The sequence below is a fragment of the Pituophis catenifer genome, unplaced genomic scaffold, assembly GCF_029215685.1.
Source record: "Pituophis catenifer annectens isolate HBS135680 unplaced genomic scaffold, rPitCat1.0.hap2 SCAF_9, whole genome shotgun sequence".
In the NCBI taxonomy this organism is placed as follows: Eukaryota; Metazoa; Chordata; class Lepidosauria; order Squamata; family Colubridae; genus Pituophis; species Pituophis catenifer.
The window spans coordinates 4,558,537-4,584,816 of NW_027256889.1; the positions used below are offsets into that span (position 1 = coordinate 4,558,537).

At 47.7% G+C, this 26,280-nt stretch overlaps 2 protein-coding genes across 2 annotated transcripts in view; one reads left to right on the plus strand and one right to left on the minus strand.

Moving 5' to 3' along the window:
- The first annotated feature begins 11,716 nt into the window (after positions 1-11,716).
- On the plus strand, positions 11,717-14,174 carry LOC139321282 (cornifelin homolog A-like). The gene is made up of 3 exons (XM_070949951.1): positions 11,717-11,870; positions 13,328-13,464; positions 14,085-14,174. Exons 1-3 carry the CDS (start codon positions 11,717-11,719, stop codon positions 14,172-14,174), a joined length of 381 nt encoding a protein of 126 aa, XP_070806052.1.
- Positions 14,175-15,728: 1,554 nt separating this feature from the next.
- Positions 15,729-26,280, minus strand: part of MEGF8 (multiple EGF like domains 8) — a 59,657-nt gene continuing 49,105 nt past the window's right edge. The window contains exons 38-43 of the mRNA XM_070949952.1: positions 25,001-25,163; positions 22,989-23,181; positions 21,241-21,411; positions 19,587-19,717; positions 17,968-18,100; positions 15,729-16,922 (exon numbers count right to left, since the gene is read on the minus strand). Of these exons, the coding sequence (XP_070806053.1) occupies positions 15,729-16,922; positions 17,968-18,100; positions 19,587-19,717; positions 21,241-21,411; positions 22,989-23,181; positions 25,001-25,163 (1,985 nt within the window). The remainder of the gene's footprint in view (positions 16,923-17,967; positions 18,101-19,586; positions 19,718-21,240; positions 21,412-22,988; positions 23,182-25,000; positions 25,164-26,280) is intronic.

Here is a 26,280-nt window from a genome sequence, read left to right on the forward strand (position 1 = left end):
TGCTCATTAGAGATCAGATTATAAATCAGAAAGCGACGACAAGATGATGTCAAAAGTATTGTCAAAAGGCTTTATCTAAATAACAATCTAATGACATGCAGGCACGTGCTCTTGAAATCAGATTGGCTTCATCGTAACGGCAGGTAGTTTTGTGTTGAGGTTACAAAAGCCTGTACTAAACTCTCTCAAACGGTCTCCAACCTTGGCAACTTTTAAGACTGGAGGACTTCAACTCCCAGAATTCCCCAGTCAGCAGGCTGGGGAATTCTGGGAGTTGAAGTCCTCCAGACTTAAAGTTGCCTAGGTTGGAGACCCCTGCTCTAGAATGGGTGGGGAATTATGGCCTCTTTATGATTTGTGGACTTCAACTCCCAGATTCCTCGGCTGGCTCAGGAATTCTGGGAGTTGAAGTCCACAAGTCATACAGGGACCATAGCTCCCCCCAGTTCTGTTCCAGTAGTAATCCCAGAGGTGTTTGTTTTTTTCTTGAAGAAGTCTCGCTTCTCCTTCAAGAAGCTTCTTCAGTTTTGATTGAATGGTGGGGAACGGAAGGATTTAGACTTAGAAATTTATAGGATTTATGTTTGCATTATATAATAAGGATCTATATCAGTGATGGCTAGCCTTTTTGCCATCGCGTGCCAGGAGGGGCATGGGGGAGGTTTGCGCGTGTGTGTGTGCCCACACCCATAATTCTATGCACCCCGCCCTGCGCATGTGCGCGCAACCCCCCTTCCCCAGGCTCTAGAGGCTGGGGACAGCAAAAAATGTCACTTCCTGTCCAACCGGGAGTTGGAAAATGGGCCGTTTCAGGCCTCCGGAGGGCCTCTGAGGGGGTGAGGAAGGCTGTTTTTGCCCTCCCCAGATGCATAGAGAGGATCTGGAGCCAGATGAGAAAAAAAAAAACTAGCCTTTCCCCGCACCCCCCCCCCCCAGGCCCTCCAGAGACAGGAAAAAGCCTGTTTCCCTATTTCTGGTGGGCCCAGAAGGCCCAAAAATCAGCTGGCTGGCGCGCGTATGCATGCCATAAATTCACCATCACGGGTCTTTATATTATATCACTGAGAACCGAAGAAGCTTCTTGGATGAGAAGTGAAATGTCTTCATGGAAGAACAAAGTCCAGTTGCCTTTTGAAAAAGCCCCTTTGGGCCTGGATCAGAGGTGGGATTCAGCCGGTTCGGATCGGTTCAGGTGAACCGAACCTATCTGAACCCACCCCATCTCTATTCTGTCCTATTTAGGCACATTTTTGAGGCCCGGCACATGCACGGAAGGCAGGCGTGCGTGTGAATCGGGCACGCTCATGAAGCGAACCGGTAGTAAGAAAATGTGAAACCCATCGCTGGCCTGGATGACTGAGAATATTCTAGAAATAAAGAATACAGGTGTGCAGCTGATTTGATTGGAAACAATCCTTCCGTTTTGAGGGAATATATTTCCCAGGACAATTTTGCTTGTAAATCCTTCCCTGTTCTTGAATTGGTGGCGGGGCCTTGCTAAGATTCAGCAGTACAATATTTAAAAGTCTTAAAACGAGGCAAGGAGGTGTAATTCTTCAGGGAACAAACTGAATGCAGCCTCAGCTAGTTTTAAATTCCCCCCCGATTTGCTATTTTTTTTTAAAAGTCAAGAATTTCCTGTTATAGAATAAAATGGGAACCGAAGCAAACCTCGCCCTTTTTCACTCGGCTTGCAAAACACAGCACCTGAAAATTAGTAAAATTCAGTATTTTCTCCCCGTCAAGCTGTTTAGTTCTAGGTCACCCCATTTTCCTATGACTGCAAACTTGAAATTATTTTCCCCAGTGGCTCTTGGGTATTCAAACTGCTTTCCTGCAGGGAAAAAATAAACTTGTTCGGCTGAGCTATGAAATGTGCTGACAGTCTAGTTTTTATGGAACTATTGGTTACGACAACAAAAAATATTTAATCTTTATTTATTTATTTACTTCCCCCACCTCCATTCTCAGAAACGCTTTGTTGGTTTTCTCGCTTTTAAAACCTTTTCGGAGGTTGGGTTGCTACTTGTTGTTCACGTACCACAACGACATCAAAGAGGCGAGGGGGAAAAAAAATAAAATTATTACAACTTTTGTGGGGGTAATAATTTGTAATCTGAACACAAAATCTGGGACAGCAATCCTAGGAGTGTCAAGAAAATAACATCTTGTACTAGAAACTCTCAAAAGTCACGGGAACTGAGAATTTTAGCGTCGTGGGTTTTTCCTATTGTTGCACGGAGTAAGACCAACTTTGCAGGAGCTGTGGGGGCGCTGTGGTTAGAGTGGAGTATTGCAGGCTGAACTCTGCCGACTGCCAGCAGTTCGATTCTGACCGGCTCAAGGTTGACTCGGCCTTCCATTCTTCCGAGGTCAATAAAATGAGGACCCAGATTGTTGGGGGCAAGAGGCTGACTCTGTAAACCACTTAGAGAGGGCTGGAAAGCACTGTGAAGCGGTATATAAATCTAAGTGCTATTGCTGTCTTCCTTTCTTCCTCCGTCTGTGCAGTGGTTAGTATGCAGTATTGCAGGCTAACTGCTGACTGCCAGTAGTTCGATTCTGACCGGCTCAAGGTCGACTCAGCCTTTCATCCTTCTGAAGTCAGTCAAATGTGGACCCAGATTGTTGGGGGCAAGAGGCTGACTCTGTAAACCGCTTAAGAGAGGGCTGGAAAGCAGTGTGAAGCGGTATATAAGTCTAAGTGCTATTGCTATTGTATTGATTCAGAGGACAATGCTATTTTTTGCAGGCCTGAAAAAGATGTTTTATCTCCCAAAGAAAAGATCTTCCCCTTTCTCAGATTTGAAAGGACCTCCTCCACAGGAGGGACAGTGTTAAAAACCATGTCATTGTGCGAAGTGTGTTTAGCGGTGCCTAAAGCTAAGCAAGGAAAATATTCCCCAGGGCTACATCTTCCTTTTGAATTCCCCTTTAAAATAGCCTCGTCTGATGTCCTCATTCTTGGCCCAGGCTATGTATTCATTTATTTATTTGCATCTCGCCTTTATTATATTTTGCAAATAACTCACATCGAACACGGGTGGGCTTCAAAAATTTTAGCAAGGGGTTCTCTGCCCAGTTGCTGGGTGGGCGTGGCCATGGTGGGCGTGGCCTAGTTGGCCTCCTGCACCACCGGGGGGGGGGGGAAAGCATTTTTCCCCTCCCTGGACTCCGGAGGCTTTTCTTGAGCCTTTGGGAGGGCGAAACCGGCCTCCCCAGGCTCTGGAGCCCCTTGGAGGCCGGAAACGGGCCCAGCCTTCCCGAACGTCTGGTAGGCCTGTTTTTCAGCCTCCCCGAGCCTCCACACACGCCCTGCACTTACCTGCATCCAAAACGGTCCTTGTGGGGACTCCTGGGAGGGGAAGGGCAGGGCCAGCCAGGAGTGGGATTTGGGAATTCTCCAAACTACACAGAATCTTAGCTAGAGGTTCCCCCGAACCCCCAGCAGCCGAACCCTGGGCGAACATCTCCAACACCCCTTCCTCTTCCTATCTTCCCCACAACAACAACAACCCTGTGAGATTGGTTGGGATGACCCAACATCACCCAGCTGGCTTTCGTGGCTAAGGACGGGACTTGAACTCACCGTCTCCTGCTTTTTACCTTGGTGCCTTAACCACTAGGCCAAACTGGCTGTCTATCCACAGTATTTTGGATGGTTGTGATGACAGACCTTTTGTAGCCACGAGTTCAAAATCTGTTTTGTATCCCAGGACAAAGAAGTTTACAACTGGTGGTTCTGCACCTCTGAGTAATTTCCGGATTGCTCTGTGCTGTTAGTCCAAATAGGTTTCCTAATTTGTGTAGAGTGCACCACAACTAGAGTTTAATCAAGCAAAGCATTCCAGGCAAATGGGTGACACTAATTTTGGGGCAGCTTGGCCTCCATTTATTTCTGCATGTCATATGTTGTTGTTCTTTAAATCAGCAGAGAGAATCCCTGGCTTTGATACCCATTGGTGGCCTTATTAAAATGAGCATCATCCTCAGTTATGCTGATCCTGCGGAGTTGTAGGGCAGGCTGTGATGCCCATGTGTTTTGGGCCATCCTTCCCCAGAGGCTGCTTGGTCGTCTATGCCAGTCCTAATGTTGGCAGAGAGAGAGAGAGAGAGAAGCTTAGGAAGTTTATTTTCCATGACCCCAGAGGTCGGGACAAGAAGCAAAATGGGTGGAAGCTTATCTGAGGGACCTGGAAATAACGGAGGAATTTTCTGAGAATGAGAACAGTTAACTGTTGTGGGTGCGCCATCACTGGAGGTCTTCAAGAAAAGATTGCACAATCACTTGGGATGATATAAGGACTCCTACACCTTGGGCAGGGGGTTGGACTAGAAGACCTCCGAGGTCCCTTCCTGCCCTATGATTCTAGTAATCTTCCCCCTATTTCATCCTGGCCTGCTTAGCTTGTAGAACGGGGTGGGGTGAGGGGTATCTCCAGACTTGCAACTTTTAAGACTTGTGGACTTCAATCACCCAGAATTCCTCAGACAGCCATGACGAATTCTGGGAATTGAAGCCCACAAGTCTTAAAAGTTGCCAAGTTTGGAGACCCTTGCACTAAGTCATGTTTGTGTAGACCGTATCTCGGTGTTTCTAAGGGATGCAGCTTCATCACTTTCAGTGAGAGCACATTCAGCTTCTAGTCAGTCAGCCACTGTAGCAGTTATTAAGATACTAAATCTTAAATTCTGCCTTTCAACCATCCTTCCTCACCTTTTGAAGAAGTCAGATATCGGAAGAAGTGTTTTTACAGGTAGCTAGTCCTTTGCACATCTTTGAACTTGTATCCGCTACTTGGGACAGCTTACCTCCTGCAACGGTACCTTTAACAGCGTCTGCCTATCCCAAGTCCTTGCGAAGGACTCACGAGGTAGATAAAAACGCCAAATCCAGACTAAACATCTGGCTGACCACGCAATGAACTGTAATAACAACAACAACAACACTTGAAAAACATTGAAGGAAAGTGTGGTAACAACTTGATATGGGCATGGCTTAAGAGAGGAACCATCAAGAAAGAAACTGAAGGTTTAATACTCGCTGCTCAAGAACAAGCACTACAAACTAATGCCATGAAAGTGAAGATACAAAAATCCACCGACAATCCAAACTGCCGACTTTGCAACAACAAAGTCGAAACTGTTTCACGTTTAATATGCGAGTGCAACAAAATCACACAAACTGATTACAAAGCTAGACACGACCCGAATTGCTAAATTAATCCACTGGTCATTAATTAAAAAATATGACTTACCTGTATCCAAAAAGTCAGGGGAACATAAAATGGAAAAAGTTATAGAAAATGAGAAGGTGGAAGATCTTGTGGGACTTTCGAATACAGATGGATTGTCATTTGGAACACAACACGCCAGATATCACAGTTGTTGAAAACAGAAACGTACAATTTATTGACATTGCTGTACCAGGAGATGCCAGAGTTGAAGAAAAAGAACTGGAAAAAAATCATAAAATATCGCGACCTGGCCACTGAAACTACGCGATTATGGATGAAACCTGTAACAGTGATGCCCATTGTCATCGGGGCACTTGGTACCACGTCCAAGAATTTTATAAAATATATCAACAAATTGCAGCTTCCTGCAATAACGCCAGCAGAACTGCAAAAAACTGCGCTACTTGGAACATCATACATCTTAAGAAGATACTTGGTCGATATCTAGGACACTGGAAGCAACCCGTATCAACCATTAGCACCAGTCAATGATATTTGTGATACATTTTTAAATGTTCAGTTGACTGAGTTTCATGTTTAATGAGTAAAAGAGATAATACTGTTACATTTATATGCTACCCAATTTGGGTGAATCTTTTAGGATTATGCTCTGTGTCATGGATCTGCAGCAGGAAGCTCTCTTTTAGAAAATAGAAGTCACAGCCAACTAAGGAAAACTACTACAGGATAGTCCTTGACTTACAACAGTTGGTTTAGTGACCATTCGAAGTTACAACGGCCCTGAAAAAACTGACTTATGACTGTTTTTCACAGTTATGACCTTTGCAGCATGCCCATGATCACGTGGTTTACATCTGTATGCTTGACAGCTGACTCACACTTATGACGGTTGCAGTGTTCCAGGGTCACATGATATCCTTTTGCGACCTTCTGACAAACGAAGTCAACGGGGGAAAGCCAGATTCACTTAACAACCGTGTTACCCACTTAACAACTGCAGTGATTCACTTAATAACTGTGGAAAGGAAGGTCATAAAATGGGACTAAACTCACTTAACAAACATTTCATTGATGAACGTATTTTTTTCTTTTATGTATACCAAGAGAGTATGCACTAAGACAAATTCCTTGTGTGTCCAATCATACTTGGCCAGTAAAGAATTCTATTCTATTCTATTCCCCATAGGAACAGACATTGTGGTCGTAACTTGAGGACTATCTGTATTCTGGATGAAAAGGAGCCCATTTGAACAGTAAACAGTTCCATGTTTCAAAGATCAATACAGAAATGGGATCAATTTATATCTAATACATTTCTTGATTTAAAAAAAAAAACCCAAAGTTTATAGGCCCTAATTTAAAACAATGGCTTTAACCTCCCTGTTTGAATTCATTTTATTGCTCAGTATACAGAATATGCACTAGCATAGTTTGGTTATTAACAGCATTCCTGCATTTTTTTTTAAAGCTAAGAGTAAATTGGTCAGCTTTTTAATCAACGTGTGTGGGTGTATAGGTTTTATACACGGGTATGACATACATCTTGCAAATCCAGGTGTGCAGACCACGGTCTCCCTTGGTTCCCTTTTGACAAGTAAACAAATTGGCTATCTGAAATTTGCTAAGCCACAAACGAACCAGAGACAATACCGAGCGAGTTGTGTAAATACAGTTGCTGTCATTTCACTGACCTGTTAAGCACGTTGTGTAGGCTACAGCCTGAGGATAAAGCTACAGCTGGCTGATGTTTCCTGCCACACAAGCACATGTAATTATTTGTTATACAATCTGTTTTACATCCACGCATCTCTTGGCTGTCAAATGGTTTGAATCTCTCTGTTCGCGCAGTTCAGCTATCAATTAATAAAGCCCACTAGAGACCCAAAGGTGCCTTTTTTTTTTCAAGGGGCAACCGGACTTCCTTTGTCCTTGAAGAAGTTTCACTACTCATCCAGGAAGCTTCTTCGGTTCTGAGAGGCTTCAGAGAGTCAGTTTCACTTGGAACCGAAGAAGCTCCTTGGATGAGAAGCGAAACGTCTTTAAGGACACACAAGCGAAGTCCAGTTGCCGCTTGCAAAAAGCACATTTTGGGACAACCATGGAACTGGATGATTGAGAATCTCCACAGTCACATTAGAGATCCTAATTCCAAGAGCTAAATCTTTGATCTTTCAAGCTGTGGGAGTTATAACGCTGTCTCCACAATGCGGGGGGGGGTTGCCCAGGGGTGAAATGCTCCCGGTTCGGACTGGATCGCCTGATGGTGATGACGGCGGGTGGTTCAGAGAACCGGTAGCAAAAATCCCTGCCCCACCCCATGCCCAGCTGAGCCGTGTGATCATCAGAGGCGTTTCTTTTTTTTTTATTTTTAAAAGCATTTTTTCTACAACCTCTTTGGCCGAATGATTTATTTAATCTCTCATTGAATGAGAGATTAAATCTAGAATTAAGGAGACATTTCCTGATAGTGTGAACAATTACCATACTTTTCGGAGTATAAGACGCACCTTTCCCCTCCCCTAAAAGAGGCTGAAAATTTGGGTGTGTCTTATACTCCGAATGTAGGGTTTTTTTGAAGTTTTTTTTCAGTCCTAACGAGGTGCTAACGAGACACTAGCAAGCGATCATCCCAGCTTTGCCTGCTCCCTCCGCTGTGCTAGCGAGGGAAGCAATCTCCATGCTTTGCTCTGACTCTCAGCTGTTCTTTAGAAGCTTTTTTTCAGCCCTAACTAGGCGCTAGCCGAGTGAAGCGATCTCCCCGTGCTTTGCCTGCTTTTCTCATTGCTGCTCCCTCTCAGCTGTGCCTTAGAAGCTATTTATCCCCAAGCAGGGAATAAAAAGCCAGCAAACGAATGTGCTGAAGCTGACGAGTCTAAAGACCTTAGCCAGATGAATATCTGGTAGGCAGATTTTTTTTTTTTTTTCCTATTTTCCTCCCCAAAAACTAAGCTGCGTCTTATACTCCGGTGCGTCTTATTTTCCAAAAAATACGGTAATCAATGGAACAGCTTGACTCCCTAAGCCGTGGATGCTCCATCACTGGAGGTTTTCAAGAAGAGATCTGATAACGATTTGTCCCGAATGATGTTAGATCAACTGCTCAAGCAAAGGTTGGACTAGAAGACCTCTAAGGTCCCTTCTATCCCTGTTATTCCATTCCACGTTGGAATGGAATAAGCTGGCTGAGAAGTCACAACCTGCAGGCAAGTCATTTCGTGGTCAGTGAGAAAAGGATGGGAACGGGCTCCTTCCGCTGACCCTGGCAAGCCAAGGACAGCATGATCTAAATTGACATCCGGATATGGCCACCGAGCCGCTTCCTCTGAGCTACCCTCCTTTGGACCAGCTTAATTGCAAGACTGGTTCTCGTGTGCTGAAAATAATTAATGAAACGAGAATTTAGGTGTGGGCTGTTCCATTTTAATTTGGTGGCATGGCACTGTGTCAGCATCCTAATTTTAATAAGTAAATCATGCAAAATAAGACACCGGCGTCCTTGGGCTGCACTCTGCCTAAGCAGGATGGAGGAGACTTTTAATGTTACTCCAACCCACACACTCAACACTTACACACACACCAGCATCTAGTAGACAGGAGAATAAAAGCTCACTTTGGGGTATTTTGTTTTTAACTGCAGGCAACAAACTCTGTAGGTGGTTCTCCACTTACAACAGTTCAAAGTTACAACAGTCTTGAAAAAAGCGACTTATGACAGTTATTCACACTTATGACGGTGGCAGCATGCCCATGATCGCACGACGATCAAAATACAACTGGATTGTATTTATGATGGTTGAAGTCCTGGGTTGCGTGTCACATGATCCCCTTTTGCGACATTCTGACAAGCACAGTCAATGGGGAAGTCAGATTCGCTTAACAACCGTGTTTCTAATTTAAGGGTTGCAGCGATCCACTTAACAACTGTGGCAAGGAAGGTCTTAAAACGGGGCAAAATTCACTTAGCAGCTGTCTCACTTGGCAACGGAAATGTTGGGCTCAGAATTGATCCCAACATTTCCGTTGCCAAGTGAGACAGCTTCTAAATGAATTTTGCCCCGTTTTAAGACCTTCCTTGCCACAGTTGTTAAGTGGATCGCTGCAACCCTTAAATCAAGGACTGGCTGCATTTGGTGGAGGAAACAACACATCTGTCCAGAAATCCAGCAGTTGCTTTCTTATTGTATTGTTTCTCAACTTCGGCAGCTTTAAGTTGGGTGGACTTCAATTCCCAGAATTCCCCAGCCAGCTTGGGGAATTCTGGGAGTTGAAGTCCATCCAGCTTAAAAGCTGCCAAGTTGAGAAACACTGATGTAGAGTCTGCCCCAACGAGTAGCAGATCTTCATAATCCTCTGTCTAGTACTGTACCAGCCAGCTTTACTCAATTGTGGTTGGTCAAAGTATTGTTTTGAAAGAGATGTAAATATGGAAAGATTAACTAGATCTCCCAGGGATAAACGGTGATGACTAATAGATATTGACTCAGGAAGCATGTTCTGCTATCTTACCGATCGGAAACATCTCTGTGGTGATCTCCAAGCCTTGTATGGAAGTGCACTTCCTTTCTGGTATGGGATCCACTTCATTGGATCACCTGCCAAGGGGTCTCCTTTCCAGAGAGTTCAGAGGGATCACGACGCTGATCGCTTTTCATACCATCCTTGCAAACGTTTTCCGGTTTCTGGAGTTATTTTGATGTTCAAGAAAATTGTAAAACTTGTGTCCCATGATGGTTTTTGGGATGATTAGAGGTTTGCAAGAATAGGGAAGCAAAATCAAGGGGACAGAGCAGAGGCCTTGAAAAATACGAACGTAGCGTCCTACTGGTTCTAGATTCCTGAAAGGATGATTACCAACAGAAGTGAATATTAGTAGCTCAAAGTTGAACGGTGGGATCCCTGGTGCTCTCTGAACCTGGTTATAGTTTCTTGCAGATGTCTCATTGCCTAAACAGGTAAGGCCAATCAGTGCTAAGAATCAGCGCTAGCACTCATGACGTCACCTAGCTGGGTAACTAGCACCAAGGACCCCACAGTTCAACCTAAGCTATCAACATTTTCTTCCATCGGTTCTTCTTGCGATGCTGATTTCCGAAGTACAACATATTGGAAATCGGAATAACAGGCCCGGTAGACCCATTTTTCACTCTCCCCAGGCTCCAGAGCCTTTCTAGGAGCCTGGGGAGGGCGAAAATGGCCATCTCCACACACACACACCCCGGAGATCCTCGGAGGCTGGAAATAGCCTGTTTGCCAACTGGTGGGCCCAGAAGGCCCAAAAATCAATGTGGTGGAGCTGAGCTCGCGTGCCCACAGATATGGCTCCGCGTGCCACCTGTGACACGCGTGCCATAGGTTCGCCATCACGGCCCTATACCATTTCAGACAAATCCACTGTGTCTCCACGTTTTCGTGGTTCCAATATTTTTAATGCGTTTAGTTTTATACTTTTGTGGGTTTTATGATGTTTTTACTTTGGATTGGGAGCTGCCCAGAGTTGGTTGCAAGATAGAGGCTATATCAAAGTTTTAGGTAAATAAACTCAATATTAATAAATAAAACTCAAATAAATAAACTCAGTTACACGCTCCAGCCTCCATTTGCATTGTCAGCCGTAATTTTCCCACCCTGGGAAAGGACACGGGGACCGCCATGACCTGAGTATCTGGACTTACAACCATTTATTGACGGAAGTTACATTGTTGAAATAGTGACAGCCTCTAAAGCAGTCCTCGCACTTACGACCATCACAGCATCCCCATGATCACGTGTTCAAAATTCAGGTCCTTGGCAACCAACGTGTGTGTTCATCCACAACTGTTTCAGAATCCCGGGATCAAGTGATCGCCACTTGTGACCTTCCCACCTATCTTCCGCCGACCAAGCCGGATTCTGTTAATGCCCGTGTGATTTAATTAAACAATTGGCGGCAATTTGCTGAACGGCCCGTGGTTGAAAAGATCATAAAAATTGGCGATGATTTATTTTAACTGCCCTGTTTAAACAGCGGAAATTCTGGTCGGCAATTGTGGTCATAAATCAAGGACTACAGGCACCGGATTTCATCCTAGTCATTCGATAATTGCAGCCCCCATTGTTGTGTGTTTTTTTGGAGGAGGAAAAGCAGGACTTTGGAGCTGCAACACACCCCTTTCCCAAAGAAAAAAAATAATCAGCCAGTGAGATTCACGGACTAAATTGAGCAGAGGGTGTTCCCGACGGTGGTGGTTTTCACACCCAGTGCCGTGCCTACATTTTCCAGCAGCTTTTTAATCCCGGCTGCGAGAACATCGGCAACAGCTGGGAAGTTCCTTGCAGCTCCTTCTCCCCTAAACTCCAGGCGCTCCACCCACCACCTCCGTTAATTTGCTTGCTGGCGTCTCCAAGTTGTTGGGGGTTCAGAGAAGTGCTGCCGTCTGGAAGTCCTGATTGCGAAGACGCCCAACGACAAGTAGCAGCCACAAGCAATTTAGGAGCTACCCTTCAATTCTCTTGAGCATCACCAGAAGAACATCAGTGCTATGGCTTTCCGGTCTTTTCCCGCGGTGCCCTCCCAGCCTTGCACCACCCAACCATGCACCACCCAGCCATCCGCCTGCAACCCTCCGTCCTGTCGGGCCCCGTACCGGGATTGGAAATCCGACTTGACGGACTGCTGCGTGGACAAACAGATTTGTGAGTATCTCCTGAGGACTCAACCTGCAAAGAGCCTTGATAGTACAGGTGTTTAAGGCACCCTGTTATTAAGCTGGTTATTAAGACCAGCTGCCTGCAATTACTGCAGGGTTCGAATCTCGCCAAGGCTCAAGGTTGACTCAGCCTTCCATCCTTTCTAAGGTAGGTGAAATGAGGACCCAGTTTGTGGGGGCAATAAGCTGACTTTGTATAAAATATACAAAAGGATGAAGGCTATTGCTGAGCACATTGTAAGCCGCTCTGAGTCTTCGGAGAAGGGCGGCATATAAGTCAAATTAAAAAAAAAAAAAAACAAACCTGGGAGGGACAGGCTCCCCAGGTCTTCTCCCCCCCACCCCATATCAAGCTTTCTTCCGATAGACTTAAGACCACCCTTCCCTTTGGCCTGGCACCCACTTTGAGGCCTGGGAGATTAAGATGAATCTTATCATTGGAGAGTCTGCCAAGTAGCACCATGGGCCAGCCATCCTCACCGGAGAGATGCTGCTACGGGTAGTCCTCGACTTGCGACCACAATGGAGCCCCAGGTTTCTGTGGCTAAACGAGGCCGTTTGTTGAGTCAAGCCTCATTTTGCGACCATTTTGCCCCCGTCGTTAAGCGAAGCGCTGCAGTTGTGAAGCGAATTGTTTGGTCGTTAAGCAAATCTGGCTTTAGTTTCTAAACGAGGCTGTTGTCAAGTGAGCCATGTCTCGTTTTGCAACCGTTGTTAAGCGAATCACTGAAATTGATTCGCGAATCATTCGGTCGTTAAGCAAATCTGGCTCCCTCCCCCATTGACTTTGCTTGTCGGATGCCAGCTGGGAAGATGACAAAAGGGTGATCCCAGGACAGTGCTACTGTTATAAATACATGCCCGTTGCCATGTGTCCAGATTTTGATCACGTGGCAACGGCTGTGTTGAAAAGCAGTCATAAGGCACTGTTGTAAACTTTGGCCACTAAACGAATGGTTGTAAGTTGAGGACTGCCGGTATTTTATCACTTTCCCCAGTGGTGTCCTTGTTTCGCTACTCATTTAATTATCCGGGACGCAAGATCTCTATCAAGAGGAGCATCGTGCGACTTTACGTTGCTGGTCCGAAGGCCAGAAGTGGGTTTCAGCAGATTCTGACCAGTTCTGGAGAACCGGTAGCGGAAATTTTGAGTACTTTGGAGAACCAGTAAATACCACCTCTGACTGGCCCTGCCCCCATCTCTTCTCTGCCTCCCGAGGCCCAGCTGATTGGGAGGAAATGGGGATTGTATAGTATCCTTCCCCTGGAGTAGGGAGGGAATGAAGATTTTACAGTATCCTTCCCCTGCCATGCCCAAGCCATACCCACAGAACAGGTAGTAAAAATTTTTGAAATCCATCACTGCTGAAGGCTGACGCTAAAATAATGTGTGGGGATGAGCGCGGCTTGTCAAATTCATCGGCTTCCCTCCTGCTTCCCCAGGCATCTGCGGTACCTTTGCTCCGTGCGTCCTGGCTTGCCAAGTGGCCACGGGCCTCGGTGAATGCTGCTGCCTGCCACTTCTTCCGGGAGCAATGGTGGCCGCCCGAACAGCCTTACGAGAGCAACTCCGTATCGAGGTATTTTCTCAGGCTTCCCCTGCCTTGCAATTTTATCCCGAGGAAGATTGTTGAGCTGGGCGGGATGGCAAGGCTTGAGAAGAAAGGGGGAGGAAATTGCAATCCCGCAAGAATGGGAGAGGAGATTTTAATTAGCTTTTTAAAAGTGTAATCCGATTCACTTGGCATCGGGTGGCAGTTGATTTTTCCTGCTGATTGAAAATCATTTTTCCTGGAGTGGGGGAGGGAGGGAAGGAAGGAAGGAAGGAAGGAAGGAAGGAAGGAAGGAAGGAAGGAAGGAAGGCGGGCAAGCAAGATCTCCCGTTTCACCGTGGAGACAGCTTGCTGGATCTTTTAAAAATGAAAAGTTGAAGCCAGAAAATGGAGATGGGTTGGTTGTTGTTTTTTTTGTCGTTTATTTTGAATCGGAGATGGTTGGAATTGGGAAGGCGCAGCTACCCTAGAGCGTAAGTTAAATAGAAGATGTTACCCTGGGTAATTCATAGTGGTGTCCTTCAACCTTCAGAACTTTCAGATGGGTGGACTTTAATTCCCAGAATTCTGGGAATTGAAGTCCACCCATTTGAAAGTTCCCAAGATTGAGAAACACTGATATTATTTTTTTCCCCTTTCTTTCCAAGGGGGATGTGTGCAGAGACTGGCTGGCTGCCTGCTGTTGCTGCCCCTGTGCCATGTGCCAGATGGCGCGCGAGATGAAAAATCCCTGTTAAGCCATCTTGGAATCCACGAAGCCTTCTTTCACAATTAACCAGTGAAGAGAAACTTACCTGTCGGGAAGGAATGACAACATCGGACTGAACAAAGAACAAAAAACGCTTAAAACAAGAGACAGCAGCATCCACCCAGGGAATGCATCAGGAGGCAATAACCCTGAAGTGAAAGCAACCCTCCCCCCATCTTCCTGCCCCCTCTCATCACCAAATTTTCGGCGCCACACCTGGAAACCACCACCACCCCCGCAGCGGCATCGATAATGGCACCTCGATACGAAAAACAGCACAGCTCCCTAATTCCGACCAGTTTAGCTGCTTGGAATGAATGTGCTTTTGTGTCCGGCTTTCCGTTTTATTCGCTCACATCCAGCATGGGATTAACAACTTTAATCACCACGCGACAGCTCGCCCGGCGTTGCAACAAACCAGCCCTTCAAGATCAAGAGGCTGCGCAAAACCCCAAGCATGATTATCTCCCAGGCATCAAAGGGACATCTTCTGCTGCTTCTTCCCATTTGCAAGGGAGATGTCTTATCAACGCAAAAGCTCATTAATGTTAACAAAACCGCACGCTGGGCGGAGGAATTGCCCAACTGTGCTTTTCTCTGATTTCTTCAGGAGATTGTTCCTGCTCCTCCATACTCCAGATTGACATGATTCATTCCACACCAAGTTTACTCCTTTTCGAACTTCTGATCCAAAGAGAAGTATTGCCAGCCAACTACTTAAAAAATGTTTCGGGATTTGTGGTGTCCGCGGGGTGGGATGGCCGATTGATCTGCAGCAACACCGGAGTAGAAAGCAAGCGATTTGAGATCTAGTAGATTCTCTACACAGCGCTTGAAAAGCAAAACCGTGAACAATCAATCTGAAACGCCATCCTTCCTCCATCTCTACACTCACTTTTGGACAAGCCTGGCCCGGGGCTCGATCACAGGCTGCTCGGTGGAAACTGTGGAACTGATTCGTTCTCTGGGTTTCCACCCTGTATGGAAACATCAGCTGAACAAAAGGGGGTGGGGTTCACACGTATGAAGACACAGAAGAAGCTACCAATGAATACTAACCAAGCTGAGCATGTTGCACCAACGTGGACACTAGGATTTGGTTAAGCGTGTTGGGGAAACGCAGACATTAAGAGCTAGGCTGAGGGCCACGTTGCATGCTTCCCCTATACCAGGGGTCTCAAACGTTGGCGGCTTTACGACTTGTGGACTTCAACTCCCAGAATTCCTCAGCCAGCCAGTCCACAAGTCCTAAAGCCGCCAGCGTTCGAGACTCCTGCGGCCTATACCATCCATTCATACTGAGTTGGCCCCAGGACCCTCCCAAGCAGGAGGGCAGCAGAGCAGGCACACAAGCCCCGGAGAGCATCTCTGGTTTTTTCCATTTGATGGACACACCTCCAGCTGGCAGGAATGTCTGTAGCGACGCCGTACGAGCCAGAGAGCCTGCTCTCCTGAAGGTTCTGCCCTTCTCAGCCCCTCCACCAGGCAGATGAAGATTGCTAAAGCCCATCTTGGCTCCAGCAGGGCGGAGTTCTCCACTAACTCATAGGGACATGCTTGTGAGGTTCTCGTGGCTGAGCAGGCCCTTGCGAGAGCTGCTCATGCCGTGGCTGCTGCTGCAGTAGTCCTGGAGATTATGGCGCAGGGTGACGAGAGCAGAGCCAAGGCAAGCACGGTTGGGGGCCTGCAGCCCACCCGGTAGCTGGAAGAGGACGGTAGCCACACCGGCCATGCCATCGTCTGTAGGCTCCAAAGTGATTGGCCCCACTCGGAAACTGGAGTATGAGTAGCCCATGAGATGAGACAGGAAGGGCTCCGAGCGGCGGAAGTGGGCCACGGGATAGGGGACCTCATGATAGGGTTTCAAGCGACTGGGGAGGGGCTGGGCCGCTGCCAGGGATGGGAGTTTGTGGGGGCGAGCAGGGAGGAAAACCAACTCGGCCGGTGCCCCCAAATTATCCGGCTCAAAATAAATGGTCACTTTGGCAAAAGGCCGGCTGGCCATCTTGGTCATTTCCTGCAAGTGACGCCGTTGCTCGTGCCTCAAGTCCAGGAACTGCTTGACTTTCCAAAGCAAGACGCAGACGGAGAGGAAGAGGAAGAAACAGGAGAAGAAGACGGAGAAGAAGACAAAGAGGTCGATGTGCGCCTGGTCTTGGCGGAAAAAGAGCAGGCCCTGAGACTCGGTGACGTTGGGGCTGCTGCCCCCGATGCCCAGCAAGATGACGTAAAAACGGCTGGATTTCAGGGCGTGGATCTCGTGCGGGTAAGTGATGACCACGCGATCACGGACGCCCCGCACGATTAGCACCCCCTGCTGCTCCCTCACGGTGATGTAAGTAATCAAACCGTGAGCCTGCGCCTCTCGTACCAGCGGGGAGGACTGGCTCCCGTTACTGCGCATCGGCGTTTCTTCTCCCGAGGGGACAATCCTCACCAGGTGGATGCCTGTTGCCCGGTCAACGTCTACCACAAATGTTTCGTAGGAGGTAGAGATGTAGACGTCCACTCCACCAAAGGTCACATCGATGGTGATCCGGATGTCCACATTGGTAAATTTGGGCTGGACGCCGAAAAAAACCGAACGTCCAAAGAGCAAGTTCTTGATATTCGGCTCGTGAAAGCAGTTGAGTTGGGACGTCGGATCGAAGCAGCTCTCCTGATCGACGATGATCAGCCGGTAGCACTGGTGACCGCCCACCGGATTCCCGTGGAAGAATTCCCGGCATTTGGCACACTGTGGAAGGGAGAGAAAAGAAAAAGACCGGCAGGCAGATTTATAGGTAGCGATTCCAACTATTTTGAACTCTTCTTCCTACTCAATTTGTGAGCCATATTTGAAAACAAGGAGTCTCCAAACTTGGCAACTTTACGACTTGTGGACTTCAACTCCCAGAATTCCCCAGTTGGCTGAGGAATTCTGGGAGTTGAAGTCCACAAGTCGTAAAGTTGCCAAGTTTGGAGACTCCTGGTTTTAAGAGATGCCGGTTAACCGGTATGTGTCATTTCCCACTCCCCAGTAATACTTATTAGTGGACCTTGAATTTATTTTGCTTCTTTGATCAGTGCAACGGGGTCTGGAAAGCTGATGGGAGGCCCACAATGCGCGTTTTCTGCGCTTGCAACGACTGCAGGACCCAGTGGTTCTGATTGTTACTCCAACCACAAAAACGGACATCAAATGTCAGTATGATTCCTTTCCAAAATTTCATCATCTTTGAAGAAATGTAACGTGCTCCAGGTTATTTGTGATGGCGGGCCTTCGGGATTGCCTGTTACTAGCTCCATCAATAAAATAAATAGAACTAAGTCGATAAATATTTGTTGGACAGTGAATGTTTTGTTCGGCTTCCATTTATCCCAGAAGGGGATGGTGTAGGAGACGGGTGTCAAACTCGATTTCATTGAGGGCCGCATCAGGGTTGTGTTTGACCTCGGGGGGGGGGGGGCGCAGTGGGCATGGCCAGGATGGGCGTGGCCAGATCAATGTCACTCGTGTCAGAGGTACCTCTGGGGGTCCGAACGCTCTGCCAATGAAAACGGGCTCCTGAGCTCCGTTTTCGGCTGTGACAGCCTCCTGCAACCCCATGCCAGCAAAAATGGAGTTCCGTTGTACGACGTCCAGAGTACAACGTCCAGAGAAATGGTCCTTGATTTTGTGCTGCTAACTTCCCTTTCTCCTGATTCCAGAGCAGGCCCTTTTCTTTGGGGCTTTCCTTCCCTATCAAGATCCCCCTTCCTTGCCTGAGCCCAGAACAGCCCCCACCCCCCCACCCCTTTACCTGTTGTTTGTAGCAGTCCTTTTTGTCAGCTTGGGCGCTGTTCTGGCAGCCTCCGGTCTCTGTGTTGTTTTGGCACGGGCACCCGGTCCCATCCAGTTCGTGGCAATAATCAGCGTGGCCGTTACATTGGCACCTGGGAGAGGAAGGGGAGGTTAACGGATTGCTCCGAATGCCCCGCCCACCACATTGGGACCTCTCATTACATCGGAAAGATCGGTAGCCCTCGACTTACAACCACAATTGGAACTGGAATTTTGATCGCTGAGCGAGTCATCCCACGAGCGAGCCCAGATTTCACAACTATTTATGCTACGGTCATTAAGTGAATCATAGGGGAGTGGTGTGGTGGCCTAGAGGTGGAGCTCTCATCTCACAATCAGAACGAAGGAGAAGGAATCAGAAGGAGGCTGTGAGTTCAATCCTAGGTAGAGGCAGTTATTTTCTCTATGGGCACAATGTGTATATATATATCTGCTGGACAAAACTCCACATTGGCAATAGGAAGGGCATCCGGCCAATAAACACTCAGCTCCATTCAGTTGCCCAGACTCCACTCCGCAAAGGATTAGGAAGTCGTTAAATGATGATTAAGTAAACCATACAGTCGCTAAGCGAATCTGGCTTTCCCCAACTGACTTTGCTTGTCGAAAGCTGGCTGGGAAGTTCACAAATGATGATCAGGTAACGGCAATACATCGTAACTGTCGTTAAATAGGAGCCTAATGTCTGAATTACAGTCACATGACCACGGGGAGGGTCGACGGCTGTTAATGCCGGAGACAGATCCTAAATCACTTTATGATTTAAATCCCTTTATGATTCTGAACCACATTTAAATGAACAAGTTGTATCTGTGCAGGCAGAAACCTGCAGACGGGGGTCAGCTCGAGAACTGTCCCATTGGCCTCAGCTCACCTGGACAAACGCCATAGCCAGAGAGCCAGTTTGGTCTAGCGCAGGGGTCTGCAACCTTAAACACTCAAAGAGCCATTTGGACCCCTTTCCCACAGAAAAGAAAACACCGGGAGCCACAAAACCCTTCCCGTGCCTGACTATTTCTTCAGCAGCCACAAAATTAGCATATGTAGTTGAATTAAACATTCTGTTTTCTTCTGAAACTTTTCTTTTCTTGGATTTATCCATGGTTGGCTTACCGGAGAAAAGCTCAATAAATCGTGTGCCGGCGGGTGTTGTACATTGGCGGTTGTGACGCCTATTTTGAGTGACTGGGAGCCGCAGCAGAGGGGTGAAAGAGCCTCATGCGGCTTCAGAGCCGCAGGTTGCTGACCCCCTGGTCTAGTGGCTAAGACACCCGGCTAGAAAGCAGGAGATTCTGAGTTCAAGTCCCACTTTAGCCATGAAAGCCCAGTGAATTTGGGCCAATCACCAGGAGATGCTGGGTTCTACTCCCGCTTTAGGCATGAAAGGCATCTGGTTGATTTGCGGAGTTCTAGTCCTACCTTCGACGTGAAAGCCAGTTGGTTGACTTTGAGCCAGTCGCTCTCATGTTAGGCCAACCTACCTCCAAGGCTTGTTGCTGTGAGGATAATAGGAGGAGGAAGGGGTGCTGGATAAGATGCATTATAAAAAAATACCCAGGGCTCCCGGAGAGGTCTTACTTGGTACATTTGCCCTCCAGCAGGAAGTAGCCGTGTAGGCAACTCTCGCACTTGTCTCCAAAGCTGTTGTTCTGACAGTTCACACACACCGCCGCATCCTCGGCAGGCCCTTCGGCCACCCACGTGGGGATCTAGGAAAAGAAAAAGACAGCCCCACCCAGTTCTCTCCCTCCTCTCCGCATTCACGGGGAGGTAGGAGCTACAGAGCCATGATCAAAGGGGAGAGCTCATCTCAGCCAACATGAAACTATAGAGCACGGGTGTCAAACTCAAGGTCCGTGGGCTGGATCCGGTCCAGGGGATACTTAGATCCAGCCCGTGGGGCTGCCTTGGAAACAGCAAAAGGACCAGTCCACGGCACCTCTGCCAGCAAAAACGGAGCTTGGGAGATGCCTTAACAATTACAGTGATTCACTGTGGCAAGAACAGTGGTGAAATGGGTTCAAAATTCACTTAACTGTCTCTTTTAGCGACATAGATTTTGGGCTCAACTGTGGTCGTAAGATGAGGACTACTTCTACTCCATTACGGAGGAGCTGTCTTCTCTCTCTTTCTCTCTCTCACACACACACATATCCAGACTGATATGGAAGCTTCAGGGTTGCCATGAAGCAGATGGAGGGACAGGGAGGGAGGAAATAGCTAGATGGGGTTTAGTAGCCAAAACAAAAAAAAAAATCCTGTGGGAACCAAGGACATTCTCACAGGTGGCTGGCCAGAGGAGGAGCGAAGTAACCAAGCAACCAGCCAGCACCTTGATTGGACAGCGTGACCACTGACTTGGGGGAAAAGGGAAACATTTACTTTTAATGAGGTAAAAGCTGTGGGAACTTTCAGAGTCGGCTTTCACCAGTTGGGCCAAAATGATATATCCAATAAACGGTTTTTTGAGGAACTTGCCTGCCTCAGAGTTTATTTATTTATTTATTTAAATTTCTATACCGCCCTACTCCCGAAGGACTCAGGGCGGTGAACAGCCACACGATAAAACACATAAATACAAAAATTTAAAATAGAGTAAAAACGAATTAAATAATTTGGCTGAATTTAAAATACCCCATAATTTAAAAACAAATTAAAATTTACATGTAAAAAGGGGAGAAGATTTAAGCCAGGCCAGCTTGATGAAATAAAAAAGTCTTAAGCGCGCGACGGAAGGTGCGCAGATCCGGGATCCTCCGTATCTCCGGGGGGAGCTCGTTTCAGATCGTAGGTGCCCCCACAGAGAAGGCTCTCCCCCTGGGGGCCGCCAGTCGACATTGTTTGGCCGACAGCACCTGGAGGAGCCCCTCTCTATGGGAGCGTACTGGCCCATAGAACAGAGAGTTCTGCTTTCTATGGGTGCATTACTTGGAACTCTGACACGAGGACTGCTATATACGACCTCCTAATTAGACCTCGCCTAAATCTTCTCCCTTTTAAGTGTAAATTCTAAATTTTAATGGATTTTAAAATATGGGTATTTTTAAATTATGGGTATTAATTCAGCCAAATTTATTTAATCCATTTTATTCGATTTTAAATTTTGTATATTTATGTGTTTTATTTCATGGCTGTGCACCGCCCTGAGTCCTTCGGGAGTAGGGCGGTATAGAAATTCAATAATAAATAAAATAAATAAATAAATATCGGGGGAGGGGTTCTTGTCACTCACCAAGGCAGGCTCCAGGGGGAAGCGGAGCGGATCCTGCTGAGCTTGCTTGTATTCTTCCCGCGTGATGCACATGTTGCTGTTCCCTCGGCAGAAAACGTGGCAGGGACGGCAGGAGCCGCCATTCAGGGCCGACCCGACGAAGAGCGGCTGACATTTTTCACAGTGTTGTCCCTTAAGGGGAGGAGCAGACGAGGCAGCACAAGGGGTGAATTCGGGGACTCTGTGATGGAACAAGGTAGCATGCAGAGGGATTCCCAGGAAGGGAAGGGGGGAGCATTCCAGAGGAAGAAGAGGCAACTCAGCTCAGAGATTATGTGTGAGAGAAAGAGGGTGAGGACAGCCCCTCCTCAATAGTTCCCCAAAGTATACTGTAGATGCGGATAGTAGAATCCTCAGACTGGCAAGACATAAATCAGGCCCAAAACCGAGAATGACATGTGGTGACTTTTCCAAGCTGAGTTCTTTATTGCTTTATCCCAGGGGATGTCAAACTCAAGGCCCACGGGGATGCTAAGATCTGGCCCGCGGGGCTGCCAAGGAAACAGCGAAGGACCGGCCCGCGGCGGCTCTGCCAGCAAAAACGGGAGCTCAGGAGATGCCTTACTTAACAATTACAGTGATTCACTGTGGCAAGAATACTTGTGAAATGGATTCAAAATTCATGTAACTGTCTCTTTTAGCGACATAAATTTTGGGCTCAACTGTGGGCGTAAGCCGAGGACTACTTGTACTCTATTAGGGAGGAGCTGTCTTCGCTCTCTTTCTCTCTCACACACACACACACACATATCCAGACTGAGTTGCCTCTTACTCAGTCTGTGGCACAGTGGTTAAAAGTACAATCCGGCAGGCTACTTCTGCTGACTGCCGGCTGCCTGAAGTTTGGCAGTTCGAATCTCACCAGGCTTAAGGTTGACTCAGCTTTCCATCCTTCCGAGGTGGGTCAAATGAGGACCCAAATTGTTGGGGACAATGTGCTGACTCTGTAAACCGCTTAGAGAGGGGCTGTAAAGCACTGTAAAGCGGTCGATAAGTTTTAAGTGCAGGGGTGAAATGCTCCTGGTTCGGACCGGATCGCCTGATCCGGTAGCAATGGCGGCAGGTAGTTCGGAGAACCGGTAAAAAAAATCCCTGTGCTCCCCCCCCCACCATGCCCAGCTGAGCCGCACGATCATCAGAGGCTTTTTTTTTTTTACTTTTCAAAGCATTTTTTCTACAACCTCTTCCAATGAAAAAAATGCTTTTAAAAGTAAAAAAAAAAAGCCTCTGATGATTGCACGGCTCAGCTGGGATCGTCAAAGGCTTTTCAAAGCATTTTTTTTCTGCCCAAGAGGTGGTTAAAAAAAAAATGCTTTGAAAAGTCTCTGACGATCCCAGCTGAGTTGCCTGATCGGCAGAGGCTTTTCAAAGCATTTTTTTACCACCTCTTCGGCCAAGGGGTTGCAGAAAAAAAATGCTTTGAAAAGCCTCTGACGATCCCAGCCATGCCCACCCAGTCACATTACCCTTCCCCCACCAAGCCACACCCACAGAACCGGTAGTAACACATTTTACATTTCACCCCTGTCTTAAGTGCTATTGCTACTCCTACGGAATGCTCCCACCGCCCTCCTGGCAATCCACCCCCTTCCTACCTTCCACTGCAGCCTCAGAAGGAAAAAAGGGGCTGAGAACACAGAGCTGGGAGTGGTTGGAAAATCCAGCCCAAAATGCTCCCGTTTGTCCCTCCACTTTGCAGCCCTCCTCACCATGGTGTTGTTGAAGCACTGCAGGCACTGGTCTTGGGCCCCCACGCCTCGGCAATTGCTGTGTTTGTTGCACTGGCATTCCACCGAGCAGTTCTGACCCACGTAGCCAAAATGGCACTGGCACGCATTGGGTTCCACACAGGTCCCGTTCACACAGCCTTGCTCGCACACCGGTTTGCACAGTCCTGTAATGCTGCAAAGGGGGAGGAAGGAGAGAGGGGGTGGGGAAACAGGCAGAATCACAAGTGAGTTGTCAGGTTTCGATGCTATCTCAAAATAAATGAACTTCCAAACTGCCGATCTTTAAGGAAATTTTCTCTTTATTCGAGCACAGCAATCTGATCCTGGCTCTTTCGCGGTCAGTACTGACCTTTGCCCTCCAATCCCTCCCTTTCCGATCCCCAATTCTCTGCTTCTCATTGGGTATCTTCCAAGTCACTCTCCTGATTCCTTCTTCATCAGATCACAGGAATGTCTCCCCCCTCTCCCATCTCCGAGGAGACAGAATCTTCAAAGGGATTTAGCAGGCAAAAGTTCAGGTTTCTCCTCCCTTTATTTATATGTCAGTGCTGGGACGCTGACATGAGTCTTTGGCACACGTGTGTAACTTTGCACAGAAAGAGCAGGCCGGATGACGCCAATTCTCCTTCACCCTATTATCCCCAAACGTTCTTGTGATCAGGGTCCCGTATGCCTTAGGACCTTAAATGAACCCAGAGATTTGAGTTCCAACTTATACAGGTAGTCCTCGACTTATGACACTTCGTTTCGAAGTCACAACGGTGCTGAAAAAAAAGCTGAACCTACGACTGTTTTTCACACGGACGACCGTCGGACGCCGCAAAATTAAGTTGCTTGGCAACTGGTAGGAGAGAACGTAGGTCGCCCTTAACTTACAGCGGTTGGTTTAGTGACTGTTCAAAGTTCCGACGGCACCTAGGACCGTTTTTCACACTTTACGACCATGAAAGTTGCTAACTTTGAACAACGCCAGGGATTCGCTTAACAACCGTGGGAGGAAAAGGTCGTAAAATGGGGCAACACTCACTTAGCAAATGTCTCGCTTGGTGTTGGAAATTTTGGCTCAATTGTGGTCGTACGTCGAGGACTACCTGTAGTGTTAGTGCAGCGTTTCTCAATCTTGACGACTACAAAATACATGGGACATTCCTGCCATCGAACACTGCCTGTGCGCACGCGCGCACACACACACACACACACACACACACACACACACACACACAAACACTTGTGAGTAACCAGACTTTAATGGTTCAAGCCGCAGGGGTGAGCTTCAAAAATTTTAGCAAGGGGTTCTCTGCCTGGTTGCTGGGTGGGCGTGGTCATGGTGGGCGTGGCCTAGTCGGCCTCCTGCACCACATCAGGAAGGACATTTTTGCCCTCCCCAGGCTCCAAGGGCTTTTCTCAAGCCTCAGGGAGGGCAAAAACAGCCGCCCCAGGCTCCGGAGGCCCTCTGAAGGCCGGAAACGGGCCTTCCTGAACTTCCAGTAGGCCCGTTTTTCGCCTTCCCCGAGCCTCCGCATTGGCCCTGCACTTACCTGCATCCAAAACAGGCTGCGTGGGAACTCCTGGGAGGGGCAGAGTGGGCGGGACCAGCCAGGAGTGGGATTTGGGGGTTCTCCGAACTGCACAGAATCTTACCTAGAGGTTCTCCCGAACCCCTGCGAACCCCCAGCAGCCCACCCCTGGTTCAAGGACAGCGCTTTGCTTATGCTCTTGAGTTCTGCAACACATACACACACCCTTCACACTCCTTTACACAATCTAGCGAAGGCCAAGGATTCAAAAGCAGCAACAGGTGAGGACATCAACCCCAAAATCGGCTGAATGCAGGTGTGTGCGGGTAAGGAAAGGATCTTGAGCAAGTGTAATTTTGTTCAGGCTGCGGAATTGGGATTCTTCCCCCCCACCCCACTCCCCGCTGTTAGAAGCCTCCAAGAGAGACAGACGCAAGCGAGAAATCCAGCTGGGACATCGCCCTTCATACTGACTTGTCCAGAGTGTAGCCATTTTTGCAGGTGCATTTGTAGCTCTGGGGCAGGTCGCTGCAATTCTGTGTCTCGTTGCAGTCGTGGTGCCCGTTGAGGCATTCGTTTTCGGGTGGGCATGACATGAATGCCCAGTCTGCTTTCAGGCCGCACAATTCCACCAGTCCTGAAGAACAGAGAGGAAAGGAGAGAGGGAGAAATCCGAGCTGCGGGGATATATTAGTGAAGGGGATCCTGTCTTTGGCACAGAGTTTCTCAATCTTAGCCGCTTTATGCTGGGTGGACTTCAATTCCCAGAATTCTTCAGCCAGCATGCAGGCAGCTCCCACCTACCCTTGCAAAAGGCCCACCAAGAAAGGCCCTCCATATTTGTCATCCATGTGCTATCCCTTTACAAAGATGTCAAAGCAACAATGGGCAGAAACATGATACTGGAAGCTGCTTCCCCACATACAGCTATTTAAATATAGGTATTTTTTTTTTCTCTTGCTCTCCCATGGCTAACAAACCTTCCTTCTTTTATTTTCCCCCACAACAACAACAACCTTGTGAGGTGGGTTGGGCTGAGAGAGAGAGAGGGACTGGCCCAAAGTCACCCAGTCAGTCGGTTTTCATGCCTAAGGCGGGACTAGAACTCACAGTCTCCTGGTGACTGGTCCAAAGTCATGCAGCCAACTTTCCTGACTAAGACAGGACTAGAACTCACCATCTCCTGGTGATTAGCCCAAAGTCACCTAGCTGACGTTGGTCCTTAAAGCAGTACTAGATTTTTTTTTTTTTAATTTGATTTATATGCCGCCCTTCTCCGGAGACGCAGGGCAGCTTACAATGCGTTAAGCAATAGCCTTCATACTTTTGTATATTTTAGACAAAGTCAGCTTATTGCCCCCACAATCTGGGTCCTCATTTTACCTACCTTAGAAAGGATGGAAGTCAACCTTGAGCCTGGTGAGATTCGAACTTACAGTAATTGCAGACAGCTGGTGTTACTTAACAGTGCTTTAGTCTGCTGCGCTACCAGGGCTCCTGGTAGCTGGGTGACTGGGCCAATCATCAGCTGCTGATTGGCCAGTCACCCAGCTGGCTACTGTCCTTAAAGCAGTACTAGAATTCACCAGCACCTGGTGATTGGTCCAGTCACCCAACAGGCTATTGTGCTTAAAGCGGTACTAGAACTCACCATCACCTGCTGGCTTTTTTGTGCCCAAGTTGGTACTGGTGTTTGACCCAAAGCCAGCTTTCCTGACTAAGGTGGGACTAGAACTCAATCTCCCGGTTTCTAG